This window comes from Saccostrea cucullata, unplaced genomic scaffold (assembly GCF_032062105.1).
Source record: "Saccostrea cucullata isolate Sc308-1 unplaced genomic scaffold, CSIRO_AGI_Scuc_v1 ctg11522, whole genome shotgun sequence".
NCBI classification, from domain to species: domain Eukaryota; kingdom Metazoa; phylum Mollusca; class Bivalvia; order Ostreida; family Ostreidae; genus Saccostrea; species Saccostrea cuccullata.
In genome coordinates, this window is record NW_026922846.1 from 3045 (window position 1) to 20585 (window position 17541).

Consider the following 17541-nt stretch of genomic DNA (forward strand, 5'->3'; position numbering starts at 1 on the left):
AAGAAATTTAAAATTCAAAAATGAATAGATTAGATTGATAATCTTGAAAAATCATTATCTTGTACGAAAATTAGATCCATGAAAAATTATCTCACATGCCTTGAAAAGTATTTCAACCAATGATATATTTGAAAATTTTCATGTCATGTGATTCCTACCAACCACGAAAACAACCATGATACAACCGTAACACTTCTTATTATCCGAAACCAAAGAATATAAGAAAAAAGCTCTTGTATAGTAGTCAAGAGCCTTCCATTATTAACTTAGCTCCCATCAGACTTCTCACAAATATATTGAGTCTTATCAGAACATGTTCCGTCATTCCATTCGCCATTCATGAGTAGTTGGATACAGTCTTCCTTGTCTGGAGTGTAAGGTTCAATATCAAACCAGTTGGTGAAGTTAATAGACTTGTTAGAGTGGCTCCACTGGTATCTACCTTCTACTGTTAAATCATTACCACCAGTCCAAGCATGGCAACTAAGGTATATATCTGAAGGACAAGTGTCTGAAATGTATAATCAATGCAAAATAATTTTTTACAAATTTGGCCATAATAAAGTTTAACCAAAGTTCAACATTCCATCTAAGTCTTACATTGTATGTATGATATAAATGAATCGGCTTTGATGAAAGGTTTTGGAAAACGCTTTTCAAAGGGCTTTCATCTGTAGCTCTCTGCTTAATCTTTCCTTATTTTCTCATTCAGTTTTGAAAGCTATTTTGGAAGTACCTTGAAATATGAATATATTAATTGTTCGGTACAATTTAGAAATTTATTTCAAAATCAAGGATCCCCCCTCAAGTATAGCCCTGTTCCTTCGATGTACTAGGCTTTTGGTAATCTCTTTTCAGCACTCAATGTTCTTCCTTTTTAAATATTACAAATATCCAAAAGTTTCGATATGATCATCATTAAAGATGCATACTTTGTTGATATGTACATTTGGAGTATCAAATTTGGTAACGGACAGGATTCGCATTCTTCAGAAAGCTTTGAATTTACCTTTAAAAAGAAAAGTCTGGGCCAGCCAATCAGATTCTTCCTTAGTTTCTATTTCTACCAGATAGGAACAGCTGCCTTCACATTCAGACTGGAAATGAAAGTTGTTTTTAATAGATGATTAATTGATAAATTGATTGCATATTTTAAAAGTCTCTTTCGCAAATGTTTCACTCAAATAGAGACGTCACCGTATGATGATGAAGGGCTTTAAACGAAAAACCAGAGACTTTCACTTCTAATTCTAAGTGCTTGGCGAAGGAACAGTTACTGCAGTTACTCTTTGACAATAATATGGCATATGACGAGTGGAAACTCGGACAGTATTGTAGTATTTATCCTCGCTATTTTACAATACTGTGAGAGATGACAACAGAAAATTTTAACGGTTTATAGTAGTATTTATCATTTTGCGTAAGAGGGCTGTGAGTTTATTATAAGTTTATTATTTGTTTTGTTGTTGTTGTTGTTGTTGTTGTTGTTGTTTAAGTTTAATGTGACTATTATTAGTTTGTCTGTTTGTTCCTTATTTAATGTGCCGGTTACTCTCGAGAAAGTTTCACTAATATGGCATCGCATCAAATTGCTGATAGAGAGCTGCAGATTTATAAGTCTATTATGACATAGGGCCAATGATGGATCTTTTTTCGAGCCACAACCTACTGCTTCACGGGGCCTCGGTTAATAAGGTGTCCTCCGAACGATCTACCTCAATGATTAATATTTTTAGCCTAAATCTACTGCGATATGGGACCTCAGTTAGTAAGGTCTCATCCTAACGACCTACATCCTCGCACCACTTACTGCGACACGGGACCTCGGTAAATAAGGTCTCATCAGAAGGGCGTACCTCCACGCACCACCTACTGCCACACGGGACCTCAGTAAATAAGGTCTCATCAAAGGGACATACCCCCACGCACCACCTACTGCCACACGGGACCTCGGTAAATAAGGTCTCATCAGAGGGACATACCCCCACGCACCACCTACTGCCACACGGGACCTCGGTAAATTAGGTCTCATCAGAGTGACATTCCCCCACGCACCACCTACTGCCCCACGGGACCTCGGTTTTAAAGGTGTCATCAGAGGGACATAAGTCCACGCACCACTTACTGCGACACGGGACCTCGGTTAATAAGTTCTCATCAGAATGACGTACCTCCACGCACCCCCTACTGCCACACGGAATCTCGGTTAATAAGGTCTCATCAGAGGGACATAAGTCCACGCACCAATTACTGCGACACGGGACCTCGGTTAATAAGTTCTCATCAGAATGACGTACCTCCACGCACCCCCTACTGCCACACGGAATCTTGGTTAATAAGGTCTCATCAGAGGGACATACGTCAACGCACCAACTACTGCGACACGGGACCTCGGGAAATAAGGTCTTATCAGAAGGACCTATCTTCTCGTCCTGCGACTGTATAACAGAAATTAATCTCTATAGCGACTCGAGCAGCTTAGTTATTAGACATTTTTTGTCAATATTACTACATCGTTAATACCCATTAATATGTACAGTTTCAGGTCTTTTTACCTTTATAATATTTACAGTATAACGTCTTTTTACCTTTACAATATTTACAGTATAACGTCTTTTTACATTTACAATATTAACAGTATGTTAACAGCAAATTATGCATATTGTCCTTATTCACATATTGAATTAAAACCTCTCTTAAAAATAGAATTGGAGCAAAAGACCCTGCAAATTAATACATGTCTTAAATCTGAATATTTATTTGTAAGCCTTTTTTTAGTTTATTGTTTCCAATGATGTTTTACCTTTGCTTCCATCCAAGTGACCTCGGATTCGCCAAAAAAGTAACAATGAGTCTCATATTGCAACCATCCTGGCTCACAACCTGTTAATTATTAGTTTTATAATAAAATTCTCATTTATATACAGACGATCGATTGCAACATTGCAAAAAATATTATTTCTTATGTATGTGGTTTATACAACTTTCTTTAAAGATGATACCAAACCGTTTATGCCAATTATAAGCAGAAAATATACATTTATTAATATCTATATTATTTGTTGAGCAATAAAACGCTTAGGCTAAAATACTTATTTAGAAATCTTTAATGCGGATGGCTTATTGAGAGAGAAGCTCCAACTCTTTAAGACGATGATGGACATATCTTCTACATCTTTCTACATAAAAAAATTCCAATCAATTTGTGTAAAATATAGACTTATAAATAATTATCATTATAAAAGCTATATTAAATCATATATCTACACCTTAACTTGGGCTGCTAATTTAACAATTAAGGAGGCTAATTTGTCAGTTTGCAATACAGGGAATTCTAAATAAAAACTACCAAGGAGCGTTGATAAATTTTAAACAACCAAATATACATTTTCTGTATAAGATAAATCAATATTTTAATCTAATTATTTTTTCTTTGTGGTTTTACTATAAAGTTAATTTTAAAAAATTAAAGATTCATAAGCGATAATAAAGAAGTAAAATTCTGAACAGTTTTTTACAATTACGTTTTGTCTATGATTCTTAACATTAATTTTTAAATCATTTGAATTTTTTTTCTAAAATACATATCAATTTGTACATCCTTTTTTGTATAATGGGTTCTTAAACATGTTTTTCTTTCATGTCAGATATATCTCTCAGAAGAAGGATATGGAGAAAACGAACAGTATTCAATCTCAAAGTCCATAAAACAATACAAAATTAGAGCAGAGCAGACATTTTACGCGGTGAAGATATTAAGTTGCTGATTTAGCTCTGGAATGTTCTTTACTTGTTTCTTGTCTCACAATTAGTAAAAAATTCAAAGATTTGGATTGGGTTAATTTTGGAATGAACGTCTGTAAGTCAGATTTGGTGTGTTTGTCTGTTTACAAAACGTTTATGTCTGTTCATCTCTGTCTACCTGTCTGTCTGTATGCCTGTTCAACAAGTCTTGGCCTGGGGGAGATAAAACTTAGACGAGCTCACTTTTGATCTCGGTGAGCTCGTGTAAGTTTGAAACCCTCACAGATTACGTCAGAGGATTTGCTAATTAATGCACAAACGCAATGGGGAAAAATATCTAATAAAAAAAAATACTGTAAACCAAACTTTACTTGCGTATGAGAAATGTTTGCGAAGTTCGCGAGAGCATCTTTATCGCGAATATTTCTCGCCGCGAACCCGTCCTTAAAGTTTATATGTCAATAAACAACATATCAAAAAATGACTTGATCGCGAAAATTAATCGTCGCAAAATAGTTTATCCCTGGTAAATCGCGAATTAAAGTCGTAGCAAATAAAAGTTGGTTTACAGTTATTAAATAATTTCGTTGTTACCTTTTGCAGTGATATAAAATTTCCAACCTTCTTCAGGAGAAACAGATCCTAGAGACTTTGAACCAATCATATCACTCAGCACCTTACATGTTCGTATTCTACTGCTATGTAAAATGGCCGAACACGTACATCCGAACGTGAGACATTTTTTTGCGCACGATAGCAGATCTAGGTCGGAAATTTCTTCTCTGATGAAGGGGGACTTTTTAATGATAGCATTATTGAAGTCTATGACTCTTTCTAATTTCTTGACGCAGTAGCCAGAAGGGGGACATGGTATTATTCCCATTAAGCTTGACATGTAAGGTAATAAGAAAACTATGTACAAAGACCTCATTCTGAATATATCCAACAACTACAGTGACACGCAGTAGACAGGACTCTTATCCTGATCAGAAAGAGGAATCTTAATTGAAACTGAAAGAAACAAATTACTTGTTAACTATATCTTTTCGATCCTTTTAAATAAATCTTAATTTTCGGCGCAGCTTAAATATTTATTAAAAATTCAGTCAGTTGTAAACTCTTAAAGAAAATTAAAAGGAATATATAATAAGCCAAACACTGAGTGTGTGATCCGTTGAAGATATGTTTTACTTCTTAGAGCAAATGAAATATTAATTACAATCCTATTAAACAGTCAATACAATGACGGTTTTAATATGATAAGGATTAACAGTATTTCAATGTTTACTGTTGTTTATACAATGTTTAACATTACATTCATTATTATAATTTTTTATTACTTCTATTTTTGAGACGGCTAAAACATAATCCATATTTTCTTTTACATTTCAAATAAGATGGTTTATATTTCCAAATGAAAAAATAATTCAAAGCTCTCCCTCATGTATTTTTATGAAGACGTGTATTTCATAAATAGGTTAACATATTACAATTACAATTTACTTGATAAAAGTATTATTTTTGGTAATATTGGTATATCTTTAGCTACATGTATACTCATCATATTGTAAGATATCTAAAAGCAATAAATCATTACCATTTTAATTAATATTCCTTAGTTAAGAAGACTCAGTATAGATACATAATTCTAGATTCGTTATAGATATAGAATTCTAAATTAAGTAGACTGTATACTGATACTGACGTATATGATATTGTATTCATGAACACGACAATATAAGGATATGTCAGGTGAATTGGTTCACTAAGTAGGAGGAAATTTCAATATTTGACATCAATTTAAATTTAATTTCTGATGAAGAGAGATTTATGTTGCATCTCATTCACTATGTAGTCGCCAGTTTGACGCAGTGGTACGAGCGTCTGCTCAGAAGTCGCAAAGTAATGACTTTATCCTTGCGTTTCGGGTTCGAATCTCACTGTTGGACGTGGATACTGGTAATTCGGATGAGACTGCAAAGGAAAATAAAAAAATAAACTATCAATCATTTATTAAGTGAAATTATCATATAGAAAATATATGAAACTACATGTACTTCAACTTTTTGCTGTTCGATTTTCAAAACTACACATTTAAATTGTATTTTATTGTGATTTATTTATCGTTTACGGTTCATGTACCATTGGCTTGAATTTTACTCTATTCTCTCCCAAAGTAATGCATTAATTTTCAAGCGCATTGAGAATTCATGAAAAATAAAAACCTTATAGAGTAATTGCAAGTTCAGTCATATACAAATAAAAAAAATATTAACATAATTTACTAGTAAATAATTATTCAATTTGTCTTGCTAATCTTAAGTCAGACAAGAAAGAAAATGGGGGGATAAGGCAGGCGAAGTGACTATTGTGCAACAGATAAGAAGTGAAAATTTTAATCTCAATAAAATCTAAATTCTATTTGATATTTCATCTAATGTTTAAGTATTTTTTATGTAAAATCTCTACAATTCACAAAAATCTCACAAAACAGAAAATATTTGCCCAAAAAAAGCTTACATATATTTTCTCGTACTTTAACAAAATTATTCAATAGGAGTGGGTCTTCGCTCTACTTTTTTGACAGATGATCCTAAAAGTGTGCAATAAAATACGTATTTTTGGTTTACAAATTATGGAGCGAAAACCCACTATACCTTAAAAGTACACTTTTATGACACAGCATTCGCATTTTCCTTGAAGTCGCTGGTCATATCACAAACATGATTTAAATACCCAAAAACACCTTGAGCGATGTAGCATAGTGGTTAACGGGTTAGTCTCAAAGCAATTTGCTATTAATACGTCGGATTTTTATTGATAGGGTTCGAATCTCACGAATACCATCTATTTATTTTATGAAAGATTTTTTTACGACATTTTTTTTCTCTCTCAGAAAAGTTTTTCTCTCATAATTTCAAAAATTTCAATAATTATAAGTTAATTAAAGAACTCAACTAACATATTGAATATGATTTCTATATATCGGATGCGGTTTGTTTTCTGCCCGCTTATTCCCCCATCTTCTTACAGAGGCTATCAGTGTTTTGTATTGTTCTTCTGTTTTAAGTTTATTTTGTTTTGTTTGCTTTAAAAGTGAGTAAATTTAGTAGTCATAAATTTATAGTATTAAAAATATACTTTTAATTAAACAAATTTGCTATATTTTTATCAAAATATAAAATATTTTTATCAAATATATAATTCATAGACTATATTTTTAGAGCATAAGTGCTACTTGGACACTCATTTATATTTATTTTCTGTGTTGTCTTATTTATATGCATGATATATATGTGCTTTCTGTGTCGTTTTGTGTGTATATGTGTAAATATTGCTTGTTGTGATGCATGAGAATGTAATTCAAACTGTTTTATATGTGTAGATAGTGTAGTACTAATATAATGTCGGTCAAAAGCTCTACAGAGCTTATGTTTCTGTTTAAAAAATCCGACTCGAAATAAAATTTTCTGATTCTGAAGTGGTAATGATTAATAACACCATTGATTTATCATTAAAACGTTAGTACATTTGAAAACGATTTTCACCATAATTGTGGACAATCATGATTTTATTGCAGAAGAGATTATAGATAAGTTTAAGATATTCTAAATACTCTGAATCATTATTATACATATTATACATGTAATTTTAGGTTTTTGACGTGTAAAAAGAAAATGAAAGAAGCAAAAATGAACTTATCTAGTGTATGCAAAAAAGTTTGGGGATTAATTCCATTTACGTACCTGTCGTTCATGTCCTTGTGATGTCTGAGAAATAAATTCTTTTCTTATATACCCAATTGCATGTACTTTTCTTGAAAAAACTAATTTGTTAGAATTTAATAACACAGATATATGCATATTTTGAAAAAAAAAATGCTAGAAATTTATAAAAAGCAGATATTTGTTCAAAAACTTTTACATAAAAAGGAATGAAACAAATGGAGATGAAGAATTAATATTCAAAAGTCCATAAAACAATACATATCAGAAGCTGGTGCAATATGGGTCTCTAGAAAAACAGGGGTGGGATCACGTGTCATGGAAGAGTACGCATCCCCCTGCCGACCGGTCATAACCTCTGTGCATTCCTTGTCATAATCTGTACTGTACGACAGTCTTTTTCTATCAGACCAGATTTCCGGATATTGAATGTTTGACCGGATAGGTTTTCTCTTTTATGTTAATAATATAGTTTCCGGATAAAATGGAAGAAGCGTGGTTTTTCTTGATATAAAGATTTACATTCTTTGGTCCTTTAACGGCCACAACCATCATCATATCCGCGCCATCGCAAATCCGGAACAAATCGTGAAATAATGGGAAAATATGTTGTCAATTCAGTGTAAAAATAATGGACTAACAATATATATGAAAAACATCCGTCTGTGACTCAAAAATCACTTAATTACCGTGTCCTTCAACTCGACATTTAAATATATCGACATAACATTAACTACATGTAACAATAGCAAATTCCATTCATATCTCAATTCCTTATATCCCATTGCCAATAGGTATTGGATAGCGTTGTGTGATAATAAGATAGATCCCCAGTGCATTTAAAACTGGATACAAATTATGTTTTTTACCTCTTATAATGTACATAGTGTTGACTTGTTGCGCTTGTCGCTAAGAGAATTACAACACTTCTCATAAAATCAACAAACTTTTATGAAATCGGTGACAATTATTGTAATTGATATCTTTTACCATGCAACAATTATCATCAAGGTTCTCCATCAATTTAAATTTTATCTGTGTTGCAGAGTTTACGCTAAGCACTAAAATTTCGCGGTATTTTCGCAATCACATTCACAACTCAATCACTATTCATTATAATTACAAAAGAGAATACACGCACACACTTTTTTAAAAAAAAGTCGCTAATTCGTTACACAAATGATAAGGTCGTACATATTGATAAAAGTTAAACAAATGTTCTGAAAAGCAGAGGAAATTCTGGACGATAATAAGAACCAAGTTAATCAAATTAGTTATTTATTAATTAGATCTAGTAGTCTGTGCACAAGAGAAACAGTGTGTTGTATATGTCCTCTCACTGTTTGAGAGAATAGATCAAGAAAACTACAACGACAGAGTCAGAACTGTTAATGATAAATTGAGCGAGTTATTGACAAAAAATGTCCATTTTATCCGGGCCCACTCGTACTTAATTAAACGCAGAAAATCCCCAGTTGTATGGTGTTGATGGAGTGCATTTCAATGATGATGGACGAAAAGCACTGGTGAAGGTAATGAAAGAACATCTCAACCAAAGACTAGGAATGAAACCCTATAAAGAGTACAATGCGCGCGTCAAAAAGACTGAAACAAACGCAAACCATTCAGGCAAAATCAGCCAAGAAAAGAATTATGGAAGTTACCGGCGTAAAAACAATAACACTCGTGGACAGCATTATAATCAAAATGGTGGATACATGCAAAATAGCCCTCACAACCATTGGTGAGGCCCTCAAAACCGTGGTCCACTACAGTATATAATGACTGGCACAAAAATCAGGGCGATTATCTTACAAATAAGCAAAAAACAGCTTAGCATTGTGTTTAATCAACGGTTGAAAATAATTGAGTAGAATTTTCATGGTTGAAAAAATTGATAAAACAAGCATGTTCCCTTAGATGAATCATGTAGTATGGAATTACTGTTGTTTCATTTAGAATTCTAAATAGTACAGATTTGCCAGTAATTACTGAACCTCCATATTTTTGCTGTTAATGGTTTTTACATGTTTTTCGTATGACTTATTAATTTTTAACATAGGTTGTTGGAATATTCATGGCTTGAATATTTCTAAGTTAGATGATGTTACAAATCTGTGTTCAAGGCTTCATATCATGTTTTTCTTAGAAACTATGTCAAAGGAATCACCAGGAAATGTCCCTGGTTTTACGAGTTATGTCCAAGACACGATGTAGTTACGATATCGACACATTACTTTTTTATAGTTTTCTTTTATATTTCTCCATTCTCGTTTGTTTATTACAATACTTCCTGTTTTAGGACTATTTCCTTACTGTCAATATCCTCGATATCGTGCCGATATCGAATCATGGTTGTTTCAAGAATTGTGGTTTCAATCCTTAATATTGTGTTTTTAACTGTTACTTAAATTTTTCTTAATAAATCTTTCCCTGAAGTGTCGATATCGTCGATATCGACGATATCGCTTCGATATCGAGTCATGTTTGCTCAGCCTATGGTAAATACCTTCCCTGTAACTTTCCTTTTACGAAGATTTTACCTGCCGTCGATATCGTCGATATCGACGATATCGTATCGATATCGAATCATGATTGTTGAAATTATATTACTTTACGAACCTTCACCCTAAATACAAAACTTTATTTTTACAACACTTCTGTGTTAAAGAAGTTTACCTTACTGTCGATATCGTCGATATCGACGATATCGTATCGATATCGAATCATCATTGTTAAAATAATTTCAAGAGTTGTCACACTAACCCAACATCTTACTCTAAATCTAATCTAAAACAATAACAATCCTAATATGTTCCTAATCATTATTTATTTTCATATTCATGCCAATAATGAATCAATTTTGACTTCACTTGTGACTTTGTAAAATTATGTTATACCTCATTGTTAAAATAAATTGTGCAAATAGGATCGATATCGATACGATATCGTCATGATATTGTCGATATCGACGACATCGACATAATAGGGAGTCTCAAATATGGCACCAGATATTTCCAATTAATAGTCCTTAACACGATCGATATCGATACGATATCGACATATTATTGTCGATATCGTCGATATCGACATCGAAATCGTTCTTGGACATGTATGGGTTTTACAACACCATTTGTTGTTTCTGCAAAAAAAAAAAAAAAAAAAAAAAAAAAAACAACAAAGGAAAGAAGAAGGAGCTCTGGTGGTATTTTAGTCTACACTAAACCAAGTTTGCGACAACATATTAAAATGTTAAAAGAAACAGACTCCACACTATGGATTAGAATAGACTCGGAAAAATTAGGGTTAGATTTAAAACATTTTTGTTATGTAATCCTTTGTGTTTTTAGTACATTATATAGCATAATATATTTGGATATTTAAACCCTGTGCATTAAGTCACCTGTAACTGTACATTAAGTTGAAAAAACTCTCAATTCTTAACTTAATCTACAGCTTTTTGTCAACTTAATGTACTATTACAGGTAAATTAATGTACAGGTTTTAAATGTTGAAAACAATACATGAAATGCAAAACATTTTCTGAACTTTGTCATGTTCATATGAAATGAAAACGAGCAAATAATTTTTTTAATTCAATACACAATTATGCATAAATATCAAACATTTGTATTTGAAATCTTTAACAATATATCCTCTTTGGAAACGACAAATCCAATGCAAAAATGTGATATCCTGAAGGATAATGATTTTAGAACATGCACATCCAGAAGGGTTTTTTTTTATTAATAAACAAACGTCTCATCCTCTTCACAACAGTTGTAAATGACGTAGTAGATCCATTCCATGAATGTTTTAAAATATATCCAACAACAATTTAAATTTTAAAAGAGAATTAAGGCATATTTCCTGATGAAATGATAACCTCACTAGAAGTACTGCAGGTGGAATCATTTTTGGGACAGGGATCACAAACTTTCATCTTTTTCATACACTTGCCATTATCTGAATTTGTGTCCCGTTTTCTCTGTTATTAGCTGTTCCTCAATCTCAGCTTCATACAAGCGGGTCGCCAGTGCTGTTCTGAAAGAATGTTTCATATATGTGTCCCTTAAATCCTGATTGTTCACGAAGATTGCGATATTTTTTGTCAAAACTTGAACACTAACTTCAGATCCTGCATATCTACAGGCTTTTGCTTGTGTCTACCTACTTTCGAGGATATATTTACCGACCTTTTTCCTGTATTTTGGAGAAATATGCATTACTTTCTCCATCCAATGAGGACATCCTCATTCATGAAGCTTTACATGGGAAGTGGTCAGAAATCAAGTGAGCTGTCATTTAAATCTAAATTTACCTGGCACTGTCCATTAAGTTAAACAATACAACTATATTGTTTTCACCTCGCACTCTCTTGACAATCAAGTGTATGACGTAATCATAGCAAATGCATCACCATCACCTGGGACAGTTTATTAAGTTAACAATAGAGAAAATGTTTTAAGTAGGATAAAATCCTCAAACTGTCAATTCTGTGAGAGAAAAAACTATTCTCGGCCCTTCGGGCCTCGAACAGTTCTTTCTCTCACAGAATGGACAGTTTTCGGACTTTCTCCATTACATAAAGAAACCATTATTCTGTTGTTTTTGCTATATAAAGCCCTACTGCAGAAAGGATTTATCAGAAATTGTATTTAACCAACTTGAAAATGAAGTAACTGAGTATATGAAAGAAGGAGAAGTTCTTTTGTGTGGCGATTTTAATGCCAGAACAGGGGGTTTAACTGATTACTTGTCACCAGACGAAATAAGACAAATCTTCTCAAATCTTCCAGTCCCTTATATAACTATTATATACCAGACATAAATCTCCCTCGCAATTATTTAGACAAACAATCAAATGTCCTTGGAGAACTTCTTACCACTATGGGCAAGTCAACTTATTTACTGATGTTAAATGGCAGATTTCTTGGTGATTCCTTGGGTTTCTATACTTTTTTTTTCAATTCTAATGGCAAAAGCACAGTGGACTATATGTTAGCCTCTAACGCTTTGTATCACAAGATTATTTATTTCATTGTAGATGCACCAAATGAATTGTCTGATCACTGTATTATTTCTGCTAGTTTAAGATTAGAGAAGCCATATTTAAAACTCCAGAATGATCTTGAAGACAATTGTAACCCTATTGGTGGTTATTCTTGTGGTCAGAAGACTGTAAAGATAAATATTTCCAAGCCTTAGTTGAACCAGAATCAACAACTAGTATTATGAATCTTTATACAGACTTGGATGATGCAAATGACTCAGATATTGATGCATTAGTCCAAAAACTAACAACAATTTATACTGAGGCAGGTTTCTAAACTGTGAATTTTAGAGGATATAACAAAAAAAATTGTTGACGTAAAAAACATATCAAACCTTAGAAAGAATAAAATAACTGCTTAATGCTGAGAAGGGAGGTTAGAAATCTTGGTTAAAAAAACTTCAACAATCACCAAATAATTATATATCAAACATTTTCACAAGCTAAAAAACAATTCCATAAAATGTGTAAGCAATTAAAATCTGGTTTCTATAAAACTATAGCTAACACTATTAATGAACTGAACCCAAAATGTACAAAAAAAATTCGGAATTCTTTAAAGTCAAACACGCAAAATCAGGTTGAGGCAGAGTCACCCATTAAAATATCTCAAGGGGTTGACCATTTTCATGCTCTATTAAATTCTAAGGAACATGACAAAGGTATTGATATTAATTGTGAAATTGACAAAAACAAACCCCCAGACTTTCTATTTACACCTAAAGAAGTGCAAATAGGAATATCGAGCTTGAAATCTGGAAAAAGCTCTGGTTTAGATCTTATTCCAAATGAATTTATTAAAATAAGTTCTAATATTTTCCTGCCTGTACTGTGTAAACTTTTTAATAAAGTTCTTCAGAATGGTAGAATGCCAGAATTATGGAACCTCTCATTAATCACAACTTGTATAAATCTGGAGATCCAGGAAATTGTAATAATTATAGAGGATTAAGTGTAGCAAGTTGTCTCAGTAAACTTTTTAATAGACTCCTTCAACCCTACTTAATAATTATTTAGAATCAGAAGGGTTGTTAAGTTGTTTTCAGGCAGGAAAGGATATCGTACAATAGATAATGTTTTCATCCTCAAAACTTTAATGAACAAATACCTGTTTTATAAAAAGAAGGAATTATTTTTGTGCTTTGTTGATTTCTCCAAAGCTTTTGATACTGTATATACCTGCTCTTATGTATAAGATTTAAAAAAAAGGTAATGGTGGAAATTTTTTCAATATTATAAAACATATGTACTGTACTACAAAATGTGCGGTAAGACAGGGAAATCATTATAGTGAGTTTTTTGATACTACATTAGGAGTTAAACAAGGGGACAATTTAAGTCCTACTTTATTTAATATTTTTGTTGACGACTTTGAAACTTATTTTGATAAAGTTATGACCTACCCTGTATGTTTAGGTGATTTAACTTTTAATCACTTATTTTTTGCTGATGATCTTGTTTTATTATCCGAGTCAGCTGAAGGTCTCCAAAATTGTATAGACAGTCATTCAAGATATTGTATAGAACGGAATTTGCATGTAAACTTAGAAAAAACAAAGGTTATGATTTGCTTTACCAGAAAATATTAAAATATTATGCATTTTATTAAAATATTAATAGTATAAATATTACTGATAAGTACAAATATCTTGGTATATTTTTACAATCAAATGGCAATTTAAAACATGCTTGTGATGACCTTGCTGCTAGAGCCCGAAAAGCTTATTTTGCCTTACAGCATAAACTACTCTTTGGCTCAAATCTCTCTCCCAGCTTGTGGTTAAAGCTATATGAATCAATTGAAGCTTAAACAGTCCAGTCCAATACGAAAATTCGTAATATTACCAAAAAACGTAAGATTACGAGAAAGCGTAATATTACAAGTTATCGTAACATAAAACTTATATTACAATTTTTTGCAATGTAGTTAAATTACGAATACGCGTAATATAGCAGATGTAAGAGACTATATTACGAGTTTTCGTAATCCAAAACAAATTCAAGCATTGCAAGAAATTGAGTGGCTGGTAGCAAAGTATGACGTTAAATACGAGATGTCACGGGCGATTATTTGTACGACTCTTACTGAGATTTGAATTTTGTGTATTTCAATAAGAATTGCACGAACAGTTGAATTATGAGACGAGGATGTGATTTTTAGGGTAGACTTCGCAAGAAAAGTAGGGAGTTCGGGTGATATAGACCAATGCGACATGCTTAAGCAAATATCGAAATTTACTGGAAAATTGGTCTTATTCTTGGGAAAATTCCTTTAAAAGAATAATAAAAGAAATTGTCCACTGACCCATCGCTGGTGGTACTTTCTTCTTGAATTTCCATGCTTTCTGATAGGGGTAACTGACCAAACTGACCGCGTGCTATCAGTAGCTGCGGAATCTGATATATTACTGACGTCATACTTTGCTCACCACTCAATTTCTTGCAATGCTTGAATTTGTCTTGGATTACGGAAACTCATAATATAGTCTCTTACAATCTGCTATATTACGCGTATTCGTAATTTAGCTACATTACGAAAAATTGTAATCTAAGTTTTATATTACGATAACTTGTAATATTACGAATTTTCGTATTGGACTGGACTGTTAAAGAACCCTTCTTTAAAGGGGGGGGGGGGGCATAATAATCGAACACCTACCTGTGTTACAGGTGTCTACTTGTCGCTCGCTCAAAGAAAAAGAATGGTTTGGCTCATGGAGTTGTGCCTTATATACCACAGGAACTCAGGTAATACATACATCATACAGATATTTTAACTTCTTTTAAAATGAGGTTCGCTTCGCTGGCTCGAAGAAAAATGCTATATGATACCCTTCGCAGACCCGAAAGGCGATACGTAAATAGAATGTTCTTTATATCCTTATCCTTCTTCCATATACTCAATAAATAAAATTGATACCATCATCTTATTCATCATTTTCCCTTAATTGCTTTGTTACAATAACAAGATTCTGATTAAAAAATTGCATATTTTCAAAAAACTTGTTATTGTAACAGAGCAACTAGGGGAAAATGATGAATAAGATGGTGGTATCCATTTTATTTATCGAGTAATCTACATATCTCAAATACGACAAGAAACTTAGTATAATAGAAAAGTTGGAGAGCAAAATGTTCAAATCACAACTATGTCAGCAGGTGATCATCATCCAGAAGGTTATGTCCTCAAATATTGAAGAGGAAAGACCTACACAATTTTCTTCTGCTTTCTTAGTAGTCTCCTGATTGATTCTGTGGCAATTGCAGAGATATAATTGGACAACTCTAAGAGTAGCAGACACTAGTACATTCTATGCATCCCAATAAAGACCTTATGACAATTCACAAAATAGATATTTGGTGTTTCACCTGTCATACTTTTGCAATGGAATCGTTGGTTTTATGCCACTAATGCCATTCATCAGATTTTCAGTTTTAAAATAGCTACATCCTAGAAAAATTATGAAGTTCATTCCCATTATCGGGTCAAGAAGAAAAGAAATTAATAACAAATTTAATTATATATTTTTATGATTTATTTTCTGTTAATTTTACATATATGTATTTCATTATGTAAAGCTTTGAATATGACAGTTCATTCAGAGGTTTGTTATATTTACACTGTAGAATATGAGTTACAAAATGCATGAAGAAAATAGTATTTACAAATTCTAAGGTCATCTATTTCTTGAATAGTTTGTGAGCTAATAACAAATAAAAAGAATCAGACTTCTGTTTTCCATGCCTTGCTTATGTAAGTACAATTACCAATGGAGATTTCATACAGCAAATAAGCTGTGCTTTGGAGGAAGCAGTATTCAAGTTAGACTCACCAAAACAAATGTCTCAGAAAAATGAAGAGGTACATAATTAAATGATATATATAAATATTTTTTTTTCAGTTTTTAGAATTAAACAAGACTGTCAAAATAACAGTAAACTAAAATTTTACTGACTTAAATTTACACTTTATAACCTGCGAATCATTTATCTTACATCAGAGCATATCCATGTTAAACTGTACTAGCAGTAAAACCATTGGATAAAACTAGTATTATAATATTTTTACAAAACACAAATAAAAATCAAGGCACCATATCTAATATTATAGTCTTTCTCTTTGATAAACTATTTACATGTGTATAATCATATATCCTGTCTTAGATCTTGTGACATCCTCTGGCGTAAACTATCTGTAGTCCCTATATCCACCCCTGTAACCTCCATGACCTCTCCAATGACCTCTAGGAGATCGGTTGTCATGGTAGCCATGCCTGTTGTCTGGGTACCCATGCCTGTTGTCATGGTAACCATGCCTGTTGTCGTGATGTCCGTGTCTGCCGTCATCATAGCGATTTCTATCGTAATGATGTCTATTGTCATGGTAATGCCTGTTCTGGCCATGGTGTCTGTTACCGTCTCTGAAATGTAGAAAGTAGCGATAAAATTTGGGTGACTGATTCATTTTCATAACTCTGATCTCTTATCAATATCTTATTATACAGTTAAAGTATATCATTGAGAGAGTTAGCAAGATTCCAGTTCTCCAAGGCCAGGACTTTTTCATCAGGAGTACTAGTGATGATTTCTATTGATAATTCTTATGCCTGATTACTATTAGGCCTAAAAAAAAATAAGTTTGTTTCCTGTAACCGGACCGACCCATTCAAATTACCCCCGGGTGGATTTTTTACCTTTTTACCTTAAATATAAAGAGTAATCATTATTGCAATTACAATTCCCCCTACAACTCTCTGAATTTCGTTTTCTGACGTTAGGCAGCCATTTTGGATGCCATGTTGGTGTCCACTGTAAATATGACCCCTGGTTTATTCAGCCCGGGGATGTTTGACCATACATCAGCAAAAAAAAAAAAATTCCGACCTACCAACACTCAATTTTTTGGGGATGTAAAAGGAAACAAACTTATTTTTTTTAGCCTTACTCACAATTAGTTACTTTTAACTACTGACCTATCTCCATGAGAATGTCTGTCATGTCTTGACCTGCCTCTGTCCT

General features: G+C 32.7%; 1 protein-coding gene across 1 annotated transcript; it reads right to left on the reverse strand.

Annotated features, from left to right (window-relative positions):
* Positions 1 to 266: 266 nt before the first annotated feature.
* LOC134262588 (perlucin-like protein) lies at positions 267 to 4627 on the reverse strand. Its single transcript, XM_062744977.1, has 4 exons — positions 4339 to 4627; positions 2804 to 2883; positions 1010 to 1097; positions 267 to 511 (listed from the first exon to the last, which is right to left on the reverse strand). The coding sequence occupies exons 1-4, from the start codon at positions 4625 to 4627 to the stop codon at positions 267 to 269; spliced, it is 702 nt and encodes a 233-aa protein (XP_062600961.1).
* Positions 4628 to 17541: the final 12914 nt, after the last annotated feature.